The 24,090-nt window shown below is 42.4% G+C and overlaps 1 protein-coding gene across 3 annotated transcripts in view; it reads left to right on the top strand.

Annotated features, from left to right (window-relative positions):
- Window positions 1-616: 616 nt before the first annotated feature.
- AFF2 (ALF transcription elongation factor 2) overlaps window positions 617-24,090 on the top strand; it is a 329,062-nt gene continuing 305,588 nt past the window's right edge. For 2 of the 3 annotated variants that reach the window (XM_067004994.1, XM_067004995.1), the window contains exon 1: window positions 617-926. In XM_067004994.1, the coding sequence (XP_066861095.1) occupies window positions 880-926 (47 nt within the window). In that variant the 5' untranslated portion in view covers window positions 617-879. Of the gene's footprint in view, window positions 927-1,286; window positions 1,827-24,090 lie in introns of those variants that run through there. The other variant, XM_067004996.1, reaches the window with a different exon arrangement.

Raw genomic sequence — 24,090 nt, 5'->3', positions numbered from 1 at the left:
CCTGTGCAAAACCAGCCAAAACGAACACAGCTTTGGGCTCGTCTTCGCAACGCCAATGGATGCGCTTGGTTGCTGCGTGCACGTATATGCGTTTGGAACCTTGTATTTCCAAAACAGAGAAAATTTGGGATGTGGGGGCAGCGGGCCGGGCTGGCGGCCCACCTGGGTCATGGGGGTGATGATGGCAGCTCTCGGAGCCCCCCGCTTGGTCAGCCCAGGGCCCGCCTGGGCCTTGCCTTCCCCTGCCATCGCATCTCTCCCGCTGCGGCTGCCCCGAGCCCCTCCAGGCAGCGTCTCCTCCCGTGCCGGTGCCCCCCGGAGCTTCCCTGGCGGGGGGCCGGTTTTACCGGCGATCCCACGGGCGCCTCTTTCCCCTTTTCCCCTCTTTCCCCCCATCCCACCCGTGCCACTCGGGGCTTAGGGCGATGCGCGAAGCCTCCTTTCTCCCCCTCCATCCCTTCCCCTTTCCCACCAAACTTCCCCGGGGCATCCCCGGGCGGGGAGGGGAGGGGGGCTCCGCCGGATCCCGGCGGTGCTGGCGCGGCGGCTCCATGCCGCGGCTTCGGGGCCGCCCCGGCTCCTCCTCCTCCCCTGGCGGTGTGCGAGAGAGTGCGAGCGGGTGTGTGTGTGTGTGTGTGTGCGGTGTGTGTGTGTGTGCGTGTGCGCCGGGGCCGCCGCCGCCGCCGTGCCTGCCCCTCGCAGCCCGGCAGCCCGGCCCCGGAGCGGGCGGCGGCGGCGGCGCTCCCCGAGCCCCGGGCGGCTCCGAGCGGCCCCGCGGCGGCGGCCGCCGCTGCCCGATGCCGGCCGGGCAGCCCTGAGCGTGCCGCCTCGCCGAGGCAGGGGGCACCACTTCTCTGAGTCGCCCCCCGCCACATCGTTATGGACCTATTCGACTTTTTCAGGGACTGGGACTTAGAGCAGCAGTGGTAGGTTTTTGGTGTTTTTTTTTTTTTTTTTTTTTTTTTGGGGGGGGGGGTCGCTTTTTAATTTTTCGGGGGTTGTTTTATTCCCCCCCTTTCCTCTCTCCCTCCCCTCCACCCCTCTTCCCCCGACCAGCTGCCTCCTTTCCTCTCCTCCCCGCTCTCTCCGCCGGTGCCTGGGAGCCTTTGTTGCGGGGCGAAGCGCCCGGTGCCCGCCGCCGAGCGGCTCCGCGCTGCGCCCGCCGGCTCCGGCAGCCCCGCTGCGGCTGGCGGGGAGCCCCCGCACCGCCCCGGGGGGCCAACTTCACACCGGGGGAGCGGGGGGGAGCCGGGATGCGCCGGGCTGCCGGCGGGGAGAGCGGCGGCAGCGGCGCCCCCCCGGCCGCCGAGGGCAGCGGCGTGGGGAGGCGATGTTTTCCCCGGGCTCGCCGCTTCGCTCCCGGTGTATTTACGGCTGTCAGCGGCCGCAGTCCCTCGGCGGGGGGAAGGCGGCCCGAGTTTTGCCGTGTGGCACACTTCGGCTGCAGCCCTGCTCGCCCGGGGGGGGGGGGGGTGTCGCTGGTTTTGCGGGCTTCCCGTTCGGGGAAAGCGTTATTGAAGTTAGTTTGGGAAGTGGGAAGCTCGGTCCCCGTGATATTATAACAGGTCTCTTCCTTTCTCTGCCTCTTTCTTCTTTACCTTTTCCCATCCTTTTTCTTCCTTCCGTCTTTCCTTCCTTACTTTCTTTCTCTTTTTTTCATTTTTTATTTTGTTTTGAGTGGGGGCTTTAGGCTTACGTTGCTCTGCAACTAAGCGCACACCTTGGAAGGGCCGGTGCATCTGTTTGAGTGTATTGTAAACTTGTTACCGAAGTCACTGCTGAGGAATTTCGATGGGTGACAAGTAGCTGGGAAAGTTGGTGCTGGGGTAGGTATTCAGGCACTTTCCCGGCTGGTTAATGAGATTATGATTATTCTTTACGACTGTTTTTATTGGTTCTTTTCAATTTAGGAAACGCAGTTACAATTTTGCAACTATGCACGGTTAAATTCAGAGGTTGGTTACTGCTTTGTTAAATGGTTTTGGGCTGGAGCACAGTTTGCCAAGAAAGAGAGAAAGTAAAATACTGCTTTGTGATCCTAATCGCTAAATGTCACACGGATTTTGTGTGAGTGTGCATGTGCATTTGGACCTCGTGTTTTGCAGAGCCTTTACTTTGTTGGTAATATAAAGGTATGTCTAGGAAAAAGATCATATATTTAGTTAATAACTATCATTTTGCCAACCACAGTGTAGCAGCTATGGTTGCAAATCCAAGATAATCAGAACCAAATACCTGTCACGTCCTATTTTACAGCAGTTCGGAGTAAATCCTTGGAACCATAAATTACGCTGTATCAATATTAATCTGGAAGCAGGCGTTTTGGATCCTGCGTGTGTTTTATCAGCTCTGCATATACCATCATATTCCATCTTTTAATAACCGGGCTGTTGTTATTTAAAAGTAATAATCACAATAAAATTAGTTCTCAATTAAATATTATGCCTCTACCACACTATCTTGACTCTGCTACACTAATTTATTTTGCACACAACTGATAACCACCATATAACTACTCAAATAATATTTGCATACAATTTGCCTAATTTATAGTGTGGGTAACATCATTAATTTAATAGAAGCTGTTACAACCCAATATGTGGGTGTAGTTCAAATACTAAGCACATTATAGGTATTGAGTTTTAATGTTTGCTTAATAACTTGCTTTCATTTGACAATGGTTTTATGTGGATTTAGAGATGTGCATCAGAAAGAATAGAACTCTTGTGCCTCTGTTTTTGCATAAAATATTAACGTATTGCCACTCATTCCATAATTTCCATTCACTTCATTTCTCACAGTGATTTTTTTTTTTGGTTTTATTTTTTTTTGTGTGTGTGTTTTTGGGGTTTGTGAGGCAAGAACATGTTTTACTTCATGGCTGTTTCAAAGTGTTTTGATATCTACACAAACTCTGTCTGTGACACAGTTGGATTACTGTTGCAGAGATCAAGTTGGATTTAGCCTTTAATAATCCAATTAGTATATGCTTGTGCACATGTATATAATATAGGGGTATGTAATCTACATGTATACGCAAGCATTACATGTATTTTATTGTACATATAAAGATTTATGTATCTCAGGCAAGTAATTACATTGCTTAAGGAAAGATGAATTTAGCTCATCTATCCATAAATGTGTGTAAATAAACGTGACGTATGTGTACATGCATCATCTCTGCACACCCAGAAATATGCATGCTTACCCATCAAAATGTATTTATTTTTGTCTGTGTATCCAGTGTGGTGTGGTTACTCCATGATATTTACAAATAAGTATTGTTAGCATGATGTGTGGATTTGTGCCTCGTATTTTGCAACTGTCCTCGGCACTTCTGTCTGTAAGCTGGCCTCTGTAAAACGCGTCTCGTGAGCGGTTATAAGGCAGTGAGAGACCCTCTTCTGCATTGCTTGCAAACACAAAACTTCTGCTAATCTGTGCTGCAATCGCAAAGAAGGCAAGCTCAGGCCTACAGCGTGTGTGGGTGTTTGTATGTATTATCTGTATACAAGTGCAGCAGAAACATAGTTAGCCTGAGAAATAGATATATATAAAAATATATAGTTGAGTGGAGGTTTTTTATCCAATGTAAAGGTTTAAAGGTAACGCTTTCTGTGCATATCAGGAAGTGATTCCCCACACATTTTAGGGTGATGGGAAAAACCCCACCACGTTTTTCTTCTGTCCACCAGAGGTACCTCTCTGCATCACTTCTCGAGATGTGTTTTGGCCAAGACTGCCAAAGTTGCAGTGCACTGCCTCAGCGTGTCTTCTGGAGTTGTCACCGAGCATTCAGGATGCTTAGGGGGATCTTTGTCCTGGTGGAGGCTGCAGAATCAGCCCTTTGGTTTCCCATATTAGGAGGGATCACAACAGTACAAGAACAAGGTGTTTCAGTGACCCTTTGTCAAGAATGTTGTTGAGAGGGTAGCTCAGAGTATGCGCGGGTTTTTTTTCTTAATTTTTACATGGTAGCAATTGGACAAAATGTGCAAAACTAAGTATCTCAGTGGATGTTTTACCAAACTCAAAAAGCTGTAAAAACAAAACAATTTAAATGAATCTAAACTCTGGTCTAGGTGAAAGGGCCAAAGCTGAAGTCTGCTGAGATTCCTGGGTGAATAAGAAACGTTCACCTGGGCTTGCATTTAATACGAGCCATTCTATGAGGGAGAAAGGAAGGGAGATGGATATAATGAAAAGCTTGAATGCCTGTGTGCACCAAGGGGACCACTTGCTGTTAAAAATCAAATTTCATCTTTTAAATCACTTTCCACGCTTGTCTGTGGTAACCAAGTAAATGAAATCTTGACGCGTCCTGGGACCGTGTGGCTAGATTTGAACCTGCTTACGGAGTAAGGTGGTGCCATTAATCAGCAGCTGGGAAACAGCAAACCCCAACAAAAACCCAACCAACCCAGAATATATGGCTCTTCGGTAACACAAACAGAGGCGGGGAGATTCATGGTTTATGTTTTATTTATCGGTGTTGGCACTAATATTTTCTAAGTCCTCCAATCTTTGAAAAAGCGGAAGCCGAGAAAATACTTAGCAGCAAAATGCACGTTGAGGTATGGAAAATAATACCTAGCAAAGGGCAACACAATCGGCAGGTAACACCATTGTTGTAGCTGTGCGGTCGGGATAGCGAAGAGTTCATGCTGCAGAGAAACAAGCCTCTCGTCTTCTCTTTTTATATTATGTATCACAAGTAGCCTAATTAGAGCAAAACCAGCAAACTGCCAGTTATACAGGAAGAGGCTTAAACTCACCAAACTGTTATATAAATAGAAAGTTCAAAGGTCTGTTTGTGGCTGACAAAGCTGAGAACAGGCCATCTGTGGGCCAGGTTCCCCTCCTGTATGAATGCAAAACCATACTGTATGTCCCAGCAGTGTGCTTCCAGTGTAGACCTCAGTCCGGAGGGGGGATCCTGCTCTCCAGACAAAGGTGAACTGTTCGAGCTCCAGCCTTGGGTATTCTGCCCCTCGGCCACCTTCCCTCCTTGCCTTGTGCCTCTGCAGAAGACCTCAGTTACCGCTCTGTCACCAGGGTCTGTAATAGCTTGCTAAATGAAAAGTCTTCTGAACGTGGAAACAGTGTTGTGTTTCTGATGGGGATGTGTGAAATAGAGTAGATAGGCTCTTTGGGACTTAGATTGAGGGTTTTTTTTCTCATTTTTTTTTTTCCTTCTTGGGGGTGGTGGTGAGAGCGTTAGCACAGGAGGAAGTCGCATTTTGAATGGATTTCTGCAAGGGTTTTTTTCCCCTCCCTTTCTTCTCCTTAAGAAATATTACAGTTGAATTGGCGTTACTTTTTAGATTTGTATTACAGACATCCCCGAGTAATTATTTGAAAACGTTTCATTTTCAATTTGCTTTGAAAGTGTAAATGGATGGATTGTGTGGCTGCTGGTGGGTGGGTGAGGGGGATTAGATGCTGTCAAAACAAGCAGCTGAGAAAGACCAAAAATATTCTTGGGCCAAAACCTGTACTTTAAGTACATCCTGATTTAGTAATTCTTCCCTGGCTGATATTGAACTCCATGGAGTGTAAATCTTAAAAGAATTTGGCCGTTTGCAAACATTAAGCTCACATCTATCCTATGAGGCAAAATTACAATCAGTTTAACAGCATTTGAATTGTTTTTCTAATGATTCATTCAAGAATTTAATGACTTCTGAAATATACAAATTGGGATGGAGAGCAGATACTTCAGATACTGTTCAGCTATTCCAAAGCCAGGCAGGACTTCAGAGCGTTCAAGCACTTTATACATGAATGCCAATTATATTGTTTGGGATTTTGTTTTTGAGTAAAGATAATGTTATGGTACAGGTCCTTCAGCCGAGCAGAATTATTCCTTTTGTGCATCTGAGAAGCCTGTATTGCAACCTGAAATTTAACTAAATATTTAAAGGGGAAATGTGACGTTCTGTAACGTGTTAAGTCAAATAAATATACTAAATGCTCTCTGAAAAAAAAAAATGGTGGACGCCTCTGGTCTTTTTGTACTTAAGTCTGGGGCAGTATGCTCCAGCTTCTTGGAAGGAGCGTTCTCGTGCTGTCTGGGTTATGAGGCCCAAGTTCTCTTTTTATGCAAGTAAAGAACAAAATTCCCGTCGTGTGAGATGGGACAAAATTGGATCTAAGACTGGGCGATAATGTAGCAGGGTCCATACGCAGGTATGCAGTGTTAAGCACACAAGCAACCCTATTGAAGCAACGCTGATTTCAAGTTTTACTGAGCTGGGTTCTCGACTGTTCCCAAAATGCTCAGTGTTTCACTAACGATTGAACCCTAGTTCTCCCTGTACTTGGTGATGGAAACTGCTGTTACTTTTGACTGTATAGCGTGCATCCATTTGCCTGAGCTCTATTAGCGGTTTTATGTGATTGTACAATTGACTGAACAGCCAAAAAGAATACAGATATTAAAGCTCGCTCTCTCTGTAAGAGCTGTAGGAAGTAACTTATATATTGAGCCCTGGAAGAATGTGGAATAAGCATCTAAACAGACAGACCCCACCCTGTCTTTCCCTGGTGCCTTTAGGTTGGAGGTAAAATGGAATTTCTTTGTGTGGAGGGCTTGAAGGAATGGGCTCCTGGATGCTCATTAAATGTATATAATCAATACATACCATAAAGTACCTACGTGTTCCTCCAGCTTGGGTTTGAGCCAGTAGCCAGGGCCATCCCTGGAGGTGCTCCCAACTGATTTCAGCAGGTGCTGGACTTGACCCTGTTATGGCCAAAAGGCAGACTTCCAGAAATGTGCTGCAGCTCTCTAATGACCAGGATCAGCAGGCACTTTGCACACACCTAATACCGTGCATGTGAACAACTCTGCGGAGTCCAATTCTGAACCATTCTAATTCAAATTTACTACCTTTCTTTTGAAAAGAAAGAAAAGAAAAATGGAGGAAAAAAGCCTGAACTTTTCTCTTGGTTGCAGTTAATAAAATAGATTTTATAAAACCATCAAACATCTATTAACACTGAGAACTGAAACTGTGCCCCAACTCTGGGTTTTGCAATGTTACAAATTCTTCCTTAAGAATTGAAAAAGAAGACAGTAAATCCAGTAATCTGTCAAGTTAGTGTAATCTTCCGGACCACTCATAAAATAATAGTCAGGAAGTCAGGACCGTGACTCAGGAAGACAGGTGTTTCACCCTGTTGTTGTTTCTGAATATTTTGTATTGATGGTTTGTAATCAAAATATTTAAATTGTTCTAATAGGTTTGATCACAGATATCGGGAGGTATGTTGCTCCTGATAATGGACAACTGTACAGATAAAAAAAAGCAGAAGAGAGGGAGAGGAAGGATGGCAATGTACACATTAGTAAGGTTTTAAGCTCCATTTTGGTTACCTTCTAATGATACAATTATTTGGCAAAGAGCATGTGATGTTCAGTCTGCATTTGCAAGGGAAGATTTTGGGAAATGAATGTGGGATGTTTGTTTTCACAAACTCTGTACTGGAGCCTGGCCTTGCAAAAACTTGGAAACAATTGTAAGTTGCTCGCTGGTTTCAGCAAAGCTGCCCTTAAATGCAGTTGGTACAGTGGGTTGGCAAGGTTGTGCTTGTAGTACTGAAAAAATAACATGGAACTAGAGAGCTGAGGTAAAGGAATAAACCCAAACCTCCTGCAGTTAACTTCCCAGCTATTACAAGCTCTTTTATCATGAAGAGGCTGTTTTTCAACTCTTACATAGCAGATCCACACCATAAATTATTACGAGTGTTAAACAAAGGTCTAGTCAGTAGTCTCTTCTGTAAAACTTTACATCATGTTTTAATGACATTTTATGTATGTGTTCAAATCAAGCCACCAACTTGATTGATTTTATTTTTTATTTCTGGGGATTGAATACTTGTAGAATTTCTTTCCTGTTTGTGACCTCAGCAGCTATCTGTGTCTATTTACTGGCGATTATCAGTGAGTCCTCATTCCAGGTGATCCGAGGTGGTGAGGTTTAAGGAGAGTTGGATATGGTGCCAGAACTGGAAGCTGATTTTCATTGCGGGTGACACGGAGAATGGGAGAATGCCATTTACTATGTGCAGTGTGTAAGTCTTGTTTAGTGAGGAGCTGTAGTCAGCAATTCAGATGGATTCCTGACTCAGATGCTGCATGGTGCTACCAATTATAGTAAGACGTGAATAGCCCACTCATAATTATATGTTTGATGGGGTGGGGTATGAACAACCAGAGAAGAAGAAAACGAGATAGAGCACCAAGTTAAAAATCACTCAGTTGTTCCTTTGACAAGTATTATAATTGCTATTTTTGTACTGCTGTGGGTGTACATGGTGTTGTGAAATAAGTAAATTCTGTAGCTCTACATTGCTTTCAGTGCCTGGGGCTCAAACCTGCAGACATCTTACTACTGAGACTAGTGCTTTTTCCTTATGGCACTTTGCATGGACTATGGTCAGGATTTGGCTGGAGTTTATAAGTTTTCTTTCTGGTCACTCAAATGTGAACTCTTCTGGTAGGTGATGGTATCAGCATCTGACAGAATGATAGATACCTAGAAGTAAGATCAGGTAAAAGCAGTACTTCTGTGACTTGTGATCTATGCTAAGAAGGCTTCAAAATGAGATGTTTTTCATTTAAAACGTTATTAGGTCTGAGGGTAACAGTCCACCATGTAGGTCTAGTTATTCTTTATTCACCTCTTTCTGTATCATTGGTTTAGGTCAAGATTTCACTTGTGAGGAAAAGAAAAAACACACTGCTATCTATTGAGAAAGCACACGCAAAGCTTTGCAAAGCTTTAAATATAAAATCAGGAAACACAGAATGTTATTAAGGTTGCCAGTTTCCATTTATTTTAGTCTCATGTCACGAGGGAAACTGGGTTCCTGCAGGAATACGGTGTTTAGGTGAGTCTTTCTGTGCTGCTGTCGGCAGCCACGCTTATGTTTGAGAACATAGTATCCAAGATTTGGAAAAATACATGTTGATTGTGGGCCTCTTTGCATAAAGGCCACTATGAGAGATGTTTTCAGGGGGCTTAATTTCAGCGGGCTGCATGCTTTTTAGGTCCCTGTCCTGAATTCTCACCTGAGGCACCCATCGCTCGGGTAGCCAGTTTCCGTATGAAAACGCCGGGCTGCTCTTTTGAATGTGGGGGTGATTTTTCTTCCAGTTTCTTTCCTGTAGAACAATAGAATGACATTCTTCCTGGTGTTTCCTATGAAGAATAATGATGAGGAATTATCTTCTCTGTCTACAAGTGTTTAAAAACTCATTAGTTAGGGTCCCTGAAAGAATTCCAATACAAGTCAGTGGGTGTGGTGGAGCTGATTGTAATGGGAAGCGGACTGGGCCCTGGGGCTGGTGGTCAGCAGGGAGGCAGAGCTGTAAAGAATACTGTGCATATGCTATAGTAAGCATTTTCATAGATCTCCTCTGTGGGAAAGGACAATGGCTTTGGAGCTCATATTTACTCAAAAAGCAGCCCTTTGATTTTCATGGCTTTCTGCTTCGCTGCACGCTGGAAGGCCCATTTGTCTTCCCCAAGCCTTTGAAGAGCGGTAAGTGGATGGAGGCGGTGACCAGGGGCTGAGGGTGGCGGTTGCTTGGAGCAGGAGATAAGTTGCGTTGTGGTTTTTTGGTAACACTTGGCAGAATTATCGTAGTTCTTTTTAAGTTTGCTTAATTGAGGTGAATATACGCTTAGGAGTGGAACATGGATCCTCTTACCCACTCTGCCACTGCCTTCAGAAAGTTGTGGTGTCTGTCAAAACAGGGTAATGGTATTTGGTAAATTGTGTTTTTTGTTGTTGTTCGAGTGGAAAGCAAGAGGCCGAGTGCAATTACCTGTATCTAGTGTTTCTGTTCATTTTTTCATCTTCTTGGGGATCAGCTGGGAACTTTTTTGCAACTTTCTCTACTCTGAACTTCACTGTAGCATACGTAGTCCTTCATGAGCTTGCTTGCACTGCATTACCTACAAGTAGAGCAAATGATGTTGGTGCAGATTGTCTGTGGCATAGCCTATGCGTTGAGATCTGTTCTGGATACAACTTTTGCACTGATGGTATCAGACATGCTTAGAAAACTAGGGTGAGATTTCTGGCCACGGACCTTTCATGAAACCTTGATTTATGTCTCTCTAAATACTTTACCTCCTTTTGTAAGGAGAGAATAGCATCTCAGAATTTTGCTGGTAGACTGAGGCATTTTGCAGAGAAGTCAGTATCATTACCCTCCCCCCCCCTTTTTCTTTATACCTGCGGAAATGGGGCTGAGAGGAGAGAAGTGCCTTGCTGAAGGACTCTGCATTGGTCAGGATGCTGTCAGCTGGGTTCCAGTTCACTGCTCGCCCACTCCGATGGGTATATTTTCCTATTCCGCAGGGGTGTGATGAGGTTAAGTCCCTTAATGTTTATGAATGTTTATGATGATAGAGCAAGACAGGAACCTAGGCAGATATATTAGTAGGGGAAAGGCAAGCCCATAAAAAGAAACAGGAGGATTTGGGCAGAGCATATTTTCAAGAAGAGGAAATCAAAGCAGAGAAACTATTCTGAAGACCAAAGAATGTGCCATATATTTACAGTGTGCATATTTGATATAATTTACCCTGCTCTGAGCTGGACAGTGAGGGCCACGGACCTCTTGGAGACATAAGAGTCTTGTTAGTCCAGAGGACTTGTCATTTCCTGGGTCTTATAGCAAAGCTTTGTATATGCAGCTGTAGCTTAAGTAAACGTCAAGTCTTGGATGCTTGACTGAATAGGACATCCACACTTTTTCAGCAGCATTGTTGCTCTTTGAGCCAGCTGCCTTTGTTTCTAGCGGACTGCTGCTTTGTTGGTTAACCCTGGGCATGAGTTTTCTTCACATATGTTATTAGACTGAACATATTTTCTATTTATACCACTTGGGGATACAAATTACTGCATTGTTTTTAGCAAGCACTAGGAAGAGTACATCTTTGTGATGTTTAAACAAAAATACAGAGGCAAGATTTTATTCACCATAGGTTGTTCAAAGGTCCTTTCTTTCAACGCTCAAGGGAAAATAGACAGCAAAAACAATTGGTGGTCTTTATTTTTATGTCCCAGAAAAGCAGGAGGTATTTGGACATGTGTATTTTACTAGACTAAAGGAAGAAGTTGGTTCTGAGTGATGGACTTTTCAAGAATGTTGATGAAATTGTGCATATACTTTTAAGGTAATTTAGGGAGATTAATAGTAGCATACGTACATAGACTTATTGCCCTCATGGCTTTGATAATTGTCTGTGGGCCAGCAAAGTTGCACTAGAGGGCTGAGCTGAAGGCCACTGCTCCTAGTTGAAGTTTTTCATTTATTTACTGAACTCTAAAGCATACTTGACTACAGCTTCCTTTGCTTTCTCACTCCATTTCTGGAGAAGACGAGAAGATGACCTTTACCTACTCTCTGGTAGAGCTCCAGAAGCATTATGCAATCTCTGGCAATATTACTGCTACTGCCTGGTCTTTCCTTCTCTTTTCAAAGAGCCCTTGCCTGAACTGACTGTTCTTTAATGTGCACATGAAGGGGTCAAAGATAAGGGAGCAAAATCATTATAGAGGTTTTCAGTATTTGTGTAAGAAAACACCTGTTTGCTCCTTCAGAATCATCCGGTCCTGTCTGCAGGACACTGAACACGTTTGGACTGTAGACCATGACTAGGTGTTATCCCTGTCAGGATAATAAATAATACACTTTTCTGCCACTTTATTCTGCCTGGTTCTTTCCCCATTACCCAAGACAAGCTGTTGTGTGAGGATTTTGCCTGGTTGTAGACTGCTCATGAATCTTGCAGTACACGACAAGCAGACATCTAACAAACATGACTAGAAACTATATAAAATACATAGGCATAACACAAGTTGTATATTTGAAAACACATTAGAGCTCCACAAATAACCTGATATCAAAAATGCTTTTTTCTTCCTGTATATCCATAACCAAGAAAATTCTTCTAGCTGCATGTCAACCAGATAAGGGGTATTTTAGATTTTGTAATGACTCTCACTTGTGTAAACCCCTACAGTTTGCCTGCTAATTCAACTTCAATGATAAAAGGTCTCATCAAAAAATTGAGGCAGACTAGAATGTTTGGTTAAGATTTAACATCTTTCTGACTAATTATAACCCAGTGTCAATATACGCTCTAATGTCTGCGGAAAGAAAAAGGGCATAAATGATACAGTTCCATTGTCCCAGGTCTTCTGTAAACAATTAGCGGTGAGGTGGATGTCTGAAGCGAGGGCGAGAGAATTGATAAACCTGTTCTAAAGGGCTTGAAAAGTTGAAGTGAATTCTAAATGTAGATTAGCAGCAAATGATGACAGCCAAGCCAGCATTACCTCAGTTGATTAATTTGTAAGGATACTACTGGTCAATGATTTTAACCAACAGCTATGCATAGTAGAATCCTAATGGGATCTGTCTGTTAAGATTACATAAAGTAGAGCATTTGATTTATTTCATAGCTTTCCAACGCTCCACTTTAACTTCATACAAATAATGCATTAGTCACACTGGATAAAATGGCGTATTGAATAAAGTTGTGATTTTGTCTGCTTCTTATAATCTGATTTTATAAAGGATTAAATCTGTTTTAGTAGTTTATTCATATCATAAAAGAGATTGTCGGCTGAATGAAATCTTTACATCTGCCACTTTCTATCTCATTAGAAAAGACAGTAACATAAAGTTCCTCATTTCCTTCCAGTCTGTTTTATCCCCTAGTGGGTCTGAGTGTGTATATCTTTTGTACATGTTTGTATATTATAATGTCAGCATGTTTTCAAAGTTGTGGTTAAGACTGCGTCACAGCTTTCAATTTAGGGGGCGCAATACCAGGGATTATAAATGTTGTGACAAAAAAAATAGTACCCAGACGAGAACAAATTGGGGGGGGTAAGGGGTGACTGTCAAAAATCTGAAAATGGTGGTTTTTAGTGGCATGGCCACATCTGTGCGCACTGCCCGATTCAGCAACGTATTTAAGTACACACAGTACTTTACTGTGAGCGTGCCTATGTCGGTGGATGCAAGTATGTGCCTAACGATAAGTGCTTGTTGACTTTGGGCCGACTGAAGAGAGCATAAAGGTTGGGGATTCCTATGTGAGCTTAAATGTGAATTGTCAGTTGTGATCAAATTGTCCAACTGTCATTCATCTGTCACGGTGCTAGTGTTTTTTAAAACGTTCTTCTAACTTAAGTGCATTGGTTCTTGGTTTTGTTAAACTAAATGTTGAATGCAAAATTATAAATTTAGGCTTTTTTTTTAACCTGCTGTTGCCAGAATGTCAGCTTACTCTTAGTACATTTTGTTCGTTTTGTTTAAGTGTGTGTCATTAACAGGATGCTGCTGTTATGACTGAGCGTTGTTTTCATGTAGGCCTTTGAAGTGAGAGCAGATTATCTTCTCATGGATATTTTCTTTGTATTTAAGGTTCTTGCCTTTTTTATTTAATCCTATAAAGTGGTTAGGACCAGATTGGGTTCTTCTGAACGTGAGGTTCTCTTGGTTTCTGGCGCTGAGAAGAGAGGTAGTATCCAGCTATTTGAGTTGCCTTTTTAGTCAGAAACGCAGATTCTGAAGATCTCAGTTCTCCCTTCTGAGGACTTCCTGAGGATGAAACTTCTTCATTCACATTTTCATTTGTTGATGCATGTTGCAGTTTTACTGGCTCTGGCTTTTCAGTCTTGGCTCCTTTTCCCACGTACTTTGAATCAGTAGGAGTGTTTTGATATTGAACGTGTGCATGATCAGCCTCTTCCATGGGGCAGGGAGCCATTTACAAGCTCTGGGCGCAGAGGCTGGGGTTGCAGCCATCCAGGCAGGCAGGGAGGTTTGCGCTGGGTTGTGCCCGGTGTTGCTGCAGCATCAGGACAACATCGCACCCCTTTGGTGCTCAGTACAGGGTAGGGCCCGTGTCTGATCCCAGGGAGGCTTCATCAACAAGGCTTTAAAAGTCACACACAGTTCATCAGCCCACTTTATCTGGGGAGGAATGATGACAGGAGGTAGCTCTCTGCTTCCAGCCACCTGTTTGTTGAGACATGGGTGTGCTCCCCAGCGGGGCCGTGCAGTCACAGCTGAGTCATTTTTTGCTTAAATTTTGTTCATTGCTGAAATTGAGGAAAAAAAAAAAGCTTTACTTGTCATGAAAGTGGTTTTGGTCATGAGTACATTGGCATGATACAAAACGCACATAGAAAGGACAGAAATGTTCACTGAGGTGGAGGTACACCCTCAATTGTAGGTTTTGGGGCCAAATATAAGGAGTATGAATGGGTTTGCTTGCTGTTACCAAATGAATAGTGCCCTCTTTCTCAGCTAAATTCAAGTATCCTTTGTAGCAAGTTAACCTACGTTTAACAAACTGCTCCAACATCCCTGGCCCTGCTTTAAAAACGGGTGGTTGAAAAGAAGCGGGTACAGCTCCAGTGTGCACCAGCGTGTGGCTCCGGTGACACTGGGCGAGCAGCAGCACGGGGGTCCCAGAGCCTCCCCCGCAGCCCCGGCCTGCCAGAGGGGTCAGCCTGGAGCAGCCATCAATCGCGACTACTGGGAGATGTCCCAGCCTGGCATCTTGCCTGTGGGCAGCTAGGTAAAGATGGAAGCATTTGTCAGTCTCCCCATATGTGTAGCAGCGTAAGTCCAGGGGTGAAAAGCGCGTGCTAGTGATGTACGGTTGGTTCCAGATACCGCTCAGGAAGGTGAGCTGGTGCTGGAGCCACAGCTCTGCAACACGCTGCAGACCAGGGCACCCATCCCGTGGGCACCTAACAAATTATCCTCCTTAGCCCTGTGAGATGGTTGTAGCAATAAGATGCAGCACAAGTATTTAAATATGAAAGAGCAGTGCCACACTGTTTTCTGTGAGTGATCCTGACTCTCTCTCTGAATAAACAGACAGCAGCCTTTTAGGGGAGATTTTTGTTGTATTTTGTTTGGCAGCTGTTTGTCTTAATAGGAATTCTTCAATAGTATTTATTGTATTTTGTGCTGGTAGGGGGCAGAGCCAAAGCAGAATCTGAGCAGTTTTACTTGCTTTACTCATTGTGAACAATAAGAAAATATTGCTGTATTAATTACTGTTGTGCTTTATTGGCAAAAATAAAGAGATCCTATAATATGAAATTGCTAATATAAGAAAGGCTTTGATTTTCTCATTAGCACAGGATATTTTGCATCTGTTCTGGTTCACGAGTGCATTGTCGGTGCTTAAATAATAATAATGACTCAGTAATGAATAAGAATAACAACAACAAATAGGCATGTGAGTGTGCAGGCAGTCAGGCACCCTCCGGTGTTTATCAGTAGGTTGGTTTTGGAGGTCTTGCAAAATGAGCTGTTCCCATATGCCCATTCAGATTTTCTTAGATCATTGCACAGCCCTCAGATTCATTTCTCTGCTGGCATGGCTGGGTTATATACAAGTACTTTTTTCATTGTATGTCACGAGTAAAGTGCTAAAGTTCTCACTTGAAATGGAAAATGTGTGTTTCTTCCACTTAAAAACATGTAAGTCTCCTTTTTTCCTCTCTTCTATTTTTTTCTTCCCTCTCTCTCTCTCGGTGTGTGAATAAAGTCTTAAGTATCTCATTGTTTTGAATTCAAGGAAGAATCAGAGCTCTGGATTACTCTGCCAGTCTTTCAAGTATGCTCTTAAAAATGTAGCCTGAAAATACCCTCACTATAATTCAACCTGGTTTGTAGCAAATTTTCCCTGTTTCAGTAGTTTCTACTACAAAAACAGATACCTTAAACTACTGTTAGCAGTCTGTCTTGAATGTTGAAAAGCCTAGGAATCTAACAAATTCTCTGATTTTCTAACAGCATCTCTAACATCACTTTAAAGTCACCTGCCTGGATAATATGCTATGTAGTGGAAGTTATGGATTTCATTTTTTTCCAGCTCTTACCTAATGCTGGATAGTTAACAACAGTGATAAGCAAAGGACAGCAGAATGCTCCATTTATTGTTGAAGCAGTGGTTAATTTCATCAAAGATTCTTAACTTTTAGCCTTTATTCTCAAAATAATTCCGACATGATTTGGTTTAATGGTTCTGACTTTGAGAGAAGGAAAATGCTAGTTCAAATTGGGGAACAAAATCAGCAAATATGCTTTGAGTTGCTATATATTTTTTAACACTTCGGCATTGTAAATTACACCCCAGTGACTTTACAGCTCAAGAGAGTAATGAAAAAGTGTTTATGTAAACAATTACCTGAAATTTGACAATTCTGGTCAAAATACTTGGTTGTATGCTGACAGGCTAGAGGGCATCTTCTGTGTGAAGAGCTTAAATTGTATCTGCTGTTTAACTCCATTAAAAGACTAACTTAAAAAACAAAACAAAACACAACAACCAAACAAAAAGAAGAAAAACCAACAACAAAAAAAGCAACCCCAAAGTGCCCTTATTGATTGATTGCTCCGAGTAGCACTTGCTTTAAAAACTCTGCATTTGCTAATGCGCACATGCACAATAACTATGTAGGGCAAAGGCAAGCAAAAGAGGATTTCTTTTTCCTTATTGATTAAAAATTATTTTTTGGTCCAACAGCCCTTACCTGTAACGGCACGTACCTTACAACACATGCGCGGTTTAAATAAAACAACAACATGGAAGGGAAACCAACCAAATGAAAAAAACCCACCATCCTTCCCCTTCAAGTAAAACAGTTTAGCCCTGGATAAGCCAAACGAAATTGGCAAAGCAAGTAGTTTATCAGCACAAGACCCGTAAAGTACTTAGAGTGATCTGTGAATGGAAGCTACCCTAAGTCTGCTTCTTGTCACAGCAATTTGTCTGGCTTAAGGGCAAAGTAGGTGGGTCTCCTTGGCAGTACAAGTAGATCACCAGGTAAGATCAGATAGGAGTCTCTAGTGGTAACAACAGAACTACAACAAAGCTCTTCTTTTGACGCTATTTCTGCTGCTGTTGCTGCTGTTAATAAGTGTGCTAATTATCATGAACCTGATAAGGCTTATATTAATTGACTGAACTAAATGTAAATTCTGGTTAAATAGAGAATGGTTTAATAGACTTGACAGGTGCTGGTTTACTTAGCTGCTCTGTTCAGAGTAAAGACATGCTTTAAAACAAAATAATCATCTATATTTTAAGCCTTTGATTTTGGGGGAACTTAAAATGTTCACCTTTAAAAGAGTTGAAGTTTTTCACAATATCTTCTGCCCTTCTCTGTCCTGTGATACTTTATGCAAGGCTAATTAGTTCTTACAGCTTTTGTAGTGCAATATAATCCCTGCGTAGTCATTTGTCACATACTTGCATGGCACAGAGTAGTATGGCCTAACCTGTTTAGTCTCTGGGTGCTGTTAAAGTAGTAAATGTTGGATAATAAACAGCAACAACAAGCAATCCGACGGCTACTGACTAGAGCTGGAATTCCAGTTAGAGAGCACTTTGGGCTTTTGGGTAGATAATCTCTCTGCATCACTTTACACGTTTGCAAAATGGATACTGTATTATACATTTAACTTTAGAGGTATTTTAGGACATGTAGTACATAGAGGTCTTTGAAATATTTTTCATATGCCCATGCAAACTAATACCAATATTAAAGTGTTCCTCTTTTTGCTTGGGTGCTGCTTTTCCTGAGTTCCAGAAAGTGTTTAAATGTGCAGTATCGTAAGTGTAGACATGGAAACAGACATGGAAAAACCAAACATGATACCTCTGATGGTAAATGTCACATTCTTTGGAAATACTGGAATATTTATAGTATGTTTTATATATTCCATAATTAGGCATTGCTATTAGTGCACACGACCTCTTCATTCTAATTGTCAGGAGAGCTGTCACACTGTAACACATGCTGCAGCACGCTGCAGGAGCAGTCAGCTTTTGTCAGATGTCAGCCACGTTTTATTACTTTTTAAAATGTTTTAATTCTTTTCTCCCTCCTGTAAACATAATGTTCACGTGTAAGGCTGGAAAACCTCTGTGCTCTGCCTACCAAGAGGCCTTGGCACACCAAGATTCTTCCTCTGGGCTCCAGTCGGAAAGAAAGGGGCATCTCAGTTGCTGCTGTTTCTGCTCTTAGTGCCCACTGTAAGCTGAGGCACACTTGCTGGTGACTCACCTTTGTATTTGGTCCCGCTGTGGGATACTCTGCCTCAAAAAACCCGCCCCAAACAACCTCCACTAACCCAACAAAGGCAAGCCTGTCGTGAGGCTTGTGCGAAGTTTCAAGACTCTCAGTAATCTGCTGGTGAATGAGGCTGGAGCAATACCCCAAAGCCATTTTTGGTGTACGTGGGACAAAAATAGCCCCGTGCTTTGTGCCCCACGCGTGCCACCTGCTCCAGTGAGAAGAGGAAGCCTAAGTTGCCTGTAACGGACATGAAACTGGCCGCGTTGTACTGAGACATACAGGTGCAAATAAACCCCTGTTTTAAAATACGTGAGGTAATAAACTGTCTGTTGAGAAAATAGAATGGACTGATTTGCAGGGTGAGGGTGGCTGTTTCTCTGGGTGCTCCCTTTTCTGTCAGTGCATGGTAATTACCAGATGTCACACTTTATTTTGGATTACAAGATCATCTCATGCTTTTACTACAGGCAGTGCTTTATTGAAGCTATCCTGCATTATGTCTACAAAGTTTTTTAAAAAAAATTTCAATTACTTCCTGCCTGAGGAGCATGCTGCAGGGCTTTTTTATTTTTTTTATTTTTTAGTTTTGTATTCACTAATTTACTGTTTGTTCTAGAGCAGCAGTGAGTGGGAGTTAAATTTTAAGTGCACATTTGGCTCTTTAAAAAGACATTTAGTGTACAATTACTGCTGTTTACCATCTTATAATTGTTGTGTGTTTAGGCTTAGTCAGGCTTAGGAAGATGGGTATCTGTAATCTTTGAGGGCTACAACTCCCTGTCCTAGTTTTTACAAAAGAGAAAGTAGTTATAGATATTGAGATAGATACAGAGATAACACGACACTTTGTGCTGTAATGTTTTAGTGATCAGTGTAAAATAAACACAAGGGGAGGTTGTGGTAAACGATGCCATATGTGGCTGCAGTCTCAGTCAGTGATATTCAAAGTGATGCTCAAATCAGATCTGGGAGTCAAGACCACTATTCATGGAGTCCGAGACTTGCCATCCTGTTGTTACACAGGAGCACAGTTTGCAAAACACTGAGTTTAATAAGAGCTTGTATTTACATTTGTACATGATGTCTACAGCAAAAATGTAAATCAAGTTCTGTGGGTTGGTTTTACTTTGAACTTGGGTGGAAAAAAGACAGTTGTGTGAAAACAAAATGCAATAAATGTGTAACTGAAAATACCGTAGTAATTGAAGGGTGGGAGAGAGGTAGTTAAAAATCATAATTAGCTTTTTTTTTTTAAAAAAGGTATCTTTTAATTCAGTTTTATGATCCACTGTAATTGGAAGGCATAGGTCTATTGTATTTCTTTAAACAGGGGAATATTATTGGATTTCAGGTCCATCATCTGGAAATTTTTACTTAAAAGCCTAATGAATCCTTACAGTTGTATTTGTAAGAAACGTTTGTGGATTACAGGCAGATATCCTACAGAAACAAAACTATTTGAGGGCTATTTTATAATTGAAAGCTTTTGAGAAAATGTTCCTATCATTCAAAAAAGATCTGGAGCTATGAGTATGTATTGTGAATGTCATATTAAATTTCATACTGAGAATGCAAAGGACGACTAATCCTTCCCTTCTTGGTAGAAGTACTGCTCTTTGACTTTCTTCACCATGTTTTTTTTTTAATGTAATTTTAATGAAAAGATGGATCTAGCATTACAAAGTGGTTGTTTGTTCCTTCTAATGTCTCTGAGACAGAAATTCCAGTAGTGTTTTTGTTGTTGTTTTGTTTTTGAATAATAAATATATGTTTTTCCATAAAAATTTAAATCTTGTGTTTAGTCTTACTGGTTGAAATCCATGGCACAATCTTTGGGCTTTATCTGTAGCCTTTTAAAATCAACTGATGTTTTTAATGGACTGTGGTAGTCTCTGGATTGAGACTGCAGAGCTTGAGTATGCTGGTGTTACAAAAGTGGAATATGGGGAGGGGGGCGGTGAAGGATCAAATCCACCCATTTAAAAGGTGGAGATAAAGCCTGATATAGTACCCCACCTGTCCTTGATAAGGCTGCTCTGTCTGTGTAAAAGCTGTTCCTCCTCACTGTGGTGAACTTCACCCACTGACATTAAATCCTCTCTCATAAGTGATTGGTGTACAAGCCTACTCTGTGATTTCAAGGCATGTCAAGGGATTTAGCTGTACAAGCTTTTTCTTGTATTTGAAATGCAACTTTTTGATAGTAATAGGAAGCATGGATCAAAATGTGTTATTTATCCTTTTTTTTTGTACCCATAAAATCTTGTAACCAAGCTAGTTAATATAGTTAATTGGTTCAGTCCAATAACTAGTGGGAAAAAACCCACTCACAAAACAGAAATCCTAAAGCCTATCTACTTAAAAAAAAAAAAAAGTTTTGATTTCATATGAATCCCAATCTTCTTTTAAAAGGCTAAACTTTTATGTGGGAAAATAAATTTTAGCTAAGGTGTAAAATTTCAGCAATTTTATGCCAGTAGTGATGGAAATTTTTTAATTTACAAAAAGGGTCATTTTTGCCAATGGTGGAGAAAAATTGTTTTGCTTGAAGAAATAAATCTGAGTTTCTCTTAATAAACACTAACATTGCTGTGTTTTTTATATGTATGCACTTTCATAAAAGGTTCTTTTTAGTGCAATACACATTTGGTTAAATCGTGCAATACCTTAATGCCTTTCATGCTAGTGCATCCCAAGGCACTTTACAATCTGTAAAGTTAACATTAGAAATGCAGCACATAAAATTCCCTAAGACAATCCTTTTTAAAATGCTGAATAAAACATCTAAACTGTTAAGTTTGGATTAAATAGCCCAGCAGTTGGTACTTTTTTTCCTTTTGTGGAAAATGTTTGAAACAAATGACTGAAATGAATAAAAGCTCTGTAAATAATATGACTTCAAATGATATTCATGAAGGCCAAATTCTGCCATTCTGCAGGAGGAAGTCTAGACATGTACAAAGTTCAGCCCTGTTAATTAAGAGGGAGCAATGCGCTGCAGTGAGTCAGAGCAATTTTATAATCCAAATGCTGCTAAAAGGGACTCTTGTCAACCTCCAAATCTTATTTGTTTTATAATCACTGGGTAAGGAGACTTGCTGGCTGAGGAGATACGTGTCCTTCTTTTTCGGGTTTGAATGCGGTCCAGCCCGGTAGTGACCAAAAGCCGTTGCCATCTGATAACTATTTGTTAGGCTATGCAAAATAATTGTAGTCTCCAAACAGTTCCCAGTGTCAACGTCACAAAAACCACCCCCACGCTTGGCGCTAATTATCGCCCGCGCAGGCAGCCCCAGCGAGGAGGCCAAGGTTTGACTGTTATTTCCCCTTTCAGTGCTTGCAGTGGTCCTGCTGAGAGTGTGTGCGTCTGGGTTGTGGTTAAACGGTGTGTGCTCTGTTCTCTGCAGGGCTGCCAGCCTGGCATCTTTTATACATACTGATTTTTATCATTAAGAAAACAAGATCCTTCATCGTCTTCTCACTCCACCTTTAGATCTGCTGAGAGCAGAGTTTTTACATTGATGCATTTTTTTACATTGATGCAATTTTAAAAGAAAAAAAAAAAAGCCCAAACAAACAAGAAACCCAACAAAACAGCAGAACAAAACAAAAGCAGTGTCAGGTATGAATTTGCTGAGGGTAGAGAGAATTTGTGCTTTTAATTTTTTTTTCAAATTAAATAAAATGTAAGTTGAAAATAAAAACAAGAAAACCAGCCAGCTGATAGCAGTAGAATACATAAGAGGAAAAAAGCGCGCACACACAAAAAGAAAAAAAAACAGGATTATGCAGCCTCAGAAAGAGCCAACAGATGTTCAGGGCGGGTTAGAAAAACAACATGATCAACGGTATGAAAGCTGCAACAGATCTAAACAAAACCCCAAAATAGATGCAATTCTAGAATAAGCCTGAAAAAGAGAAAAATCATTATAGGCTTTCCTCAGCACAGACACTGGTCTCTGATAAAACAAGATAGAAACTTCTCAAAAAGGAAGTTTATACCAAGGTGGGCTTGCAACATCATTGCTAGAGACTCTTCCTTCAAGTCTGCCAGTGGGTGAACTGGGAACAGGATGAAAACGTGTACTCTGTTCCTCACCCAGGAAAGGTGCCTAAAGTAACAGCTAATTGTTCCCTGTAATGGAGTAGCACTTGCTTAGGAACCAGGAATGTAGCTGTATTGCTTAAAAGTAGTTCTTTCATTTCACTGGACAGTCGAGCTGAACGTAAGACCGCACAGACCGCCCAGCTGTGGGAGCCACCCTTCCCGCCCTGGCTGCAGCGTCACGCCTTCCCACAAAACGGAGGAAGGTGGGCGCAGCCAGGCCGCTGCGTGCTGCTACCCCTTGCTGTGGGTGGTGGCTGCCGTGCCAGGGCTAGGTTTGGGGTCACTGCCTGACTTACCGGTCCCCTCCCCAAGCACCAGAGAGATGGCTCATTGGGGCAGACCTGAGGGCAGGACATTTTGGCAGGGTTTGGGTTATTTAGGCACCGATCTTACTCTCTGATCCATAACAGCTCTCCCTCCAACACTGGAGACAGGAGCGAGCCTTGCGTGATGGATCTTATGGCTTTCTCTGAGGCCTTTTCCCTCCTGCTTAATATTGTTGCTCACCTTAAGTGGCACTTAATGGCCAGATGCTCCCACGTGTGTGAGGAGCAAAGCCTGAGGTGGTGCGGAGCCCCTTGGAGAAGAGGCCTCAGTGGATGTCTGCTGGCCGGGGCGGCTGTGTGCGGCCCCAGGCACCTGACAGAGCCTCACTGGTGGTGGGCCGGGGCAGCCTCAGTCCTGCACCACAGCGGGGAGCAAGCCAGGAGCAAATGTGGAGACCTTTTTGAATAAAAACCTCCATTTGCTAAGGCGTTGTCTGCGCCCTACCCCAAAGTGGGCCTCCAGCCGCTAGTACCTGCCAGGCCACCTACGTGTGACTAAAAGGCGCCATTTTGAAAAGATACCAGGTCAGCCAGGTATGTACTGATCTGGCTACATTAATATAAATTTTAATAAGGTAACGTATCGCTCTTATTTTTGTCAGTTGCTGGAGAAATGCCGGAGTGAAATCTTGATTTAGCATCAGGGGAGGGGCACAGTGCCCAGGTTGGTGGCTGTTGTCAGCTTTCTGTGAGAGGCCGGCTGCCGGTGTGCTTGGGCTCAAACCTGCCTTCCCTGGGCTCCAGGACAGCCTCTGAAAATGCTAATTAATGAATCTACATTGATTTGTATAAGTTATGCAAATCGAGTAATAACCGCGTGCCACTGTGGTTTCGTTGGGTCTCATGCTGTACTTAAAGCTTCGTGTTGGAGTGACACAGATTTTATTCACTAAAATAAATTGTTTTGCTGTGGAGTGCTTGGAAAGCAACCAATGGCGGTAATTGGTTGTAGGTGACACTATGGTGCACTCTGTTAAGATTTATTTAACAATGTACTCTTTGTTAAAGTAATCCAGAGGTAAGGTCAGTGAGCTTGATTCTCTGCCGTTCGTGGCTCAAACCAGCAGTACTTGGGCTGCTTTGCTTTAGGGGGGTGCTTGTGGAGACATTAAAACAATCGTGTACCCTATTAAAAATATTGTCCTTCATCAGATTTAGGAAACTGTAAAAATAGCACTGAATTGTACAGAATCAGGACCATATTCAGTAGTTGCATCATCTTGTTTTGCAACCCTGTAGCACTGCCGGCTCCCCCCTCCTGTCCAGCACCTTCCTGCAGCACGCTGAGCAGAGCGGCGCTCTTGACACATGTTTCAAGAAGGAATCCAGCTCTAGTTTTTCAGATGAAAAGGTTAAAGACTTTGACACAAGATAATTATAAAAGGAAAATGAATCTTTTCTTGGATCAAAAATTATTGTGTAAAAGAGTGTGTAAATTATGGCGTGCAAGTTAAGTAATGGCTTTTATACTGAAATCTGGAATTACTATGATGAAGGAGATGGTGTCAAACTGTG

This window comes from Anser cygnoides, chromosome 13 (assembly GCF_040182565.1).
Source record: "Anser cygnoides isolate HZ-2024a breed goose chromosome 13, Taihu_goose_T2T_genome, whole genome shotgun sequence".
Lineage (NCBI taxonomy): Eukaryota > Metazoa > Chordata > Aves > Anseriformes > Anatidae > Anser > Anser cygnoides.
The sequence above is the reverse complement of the archived record's forward strand: the minus strand, read 5'-3'. Positions and strand labels throughout refer to the sequence as shown.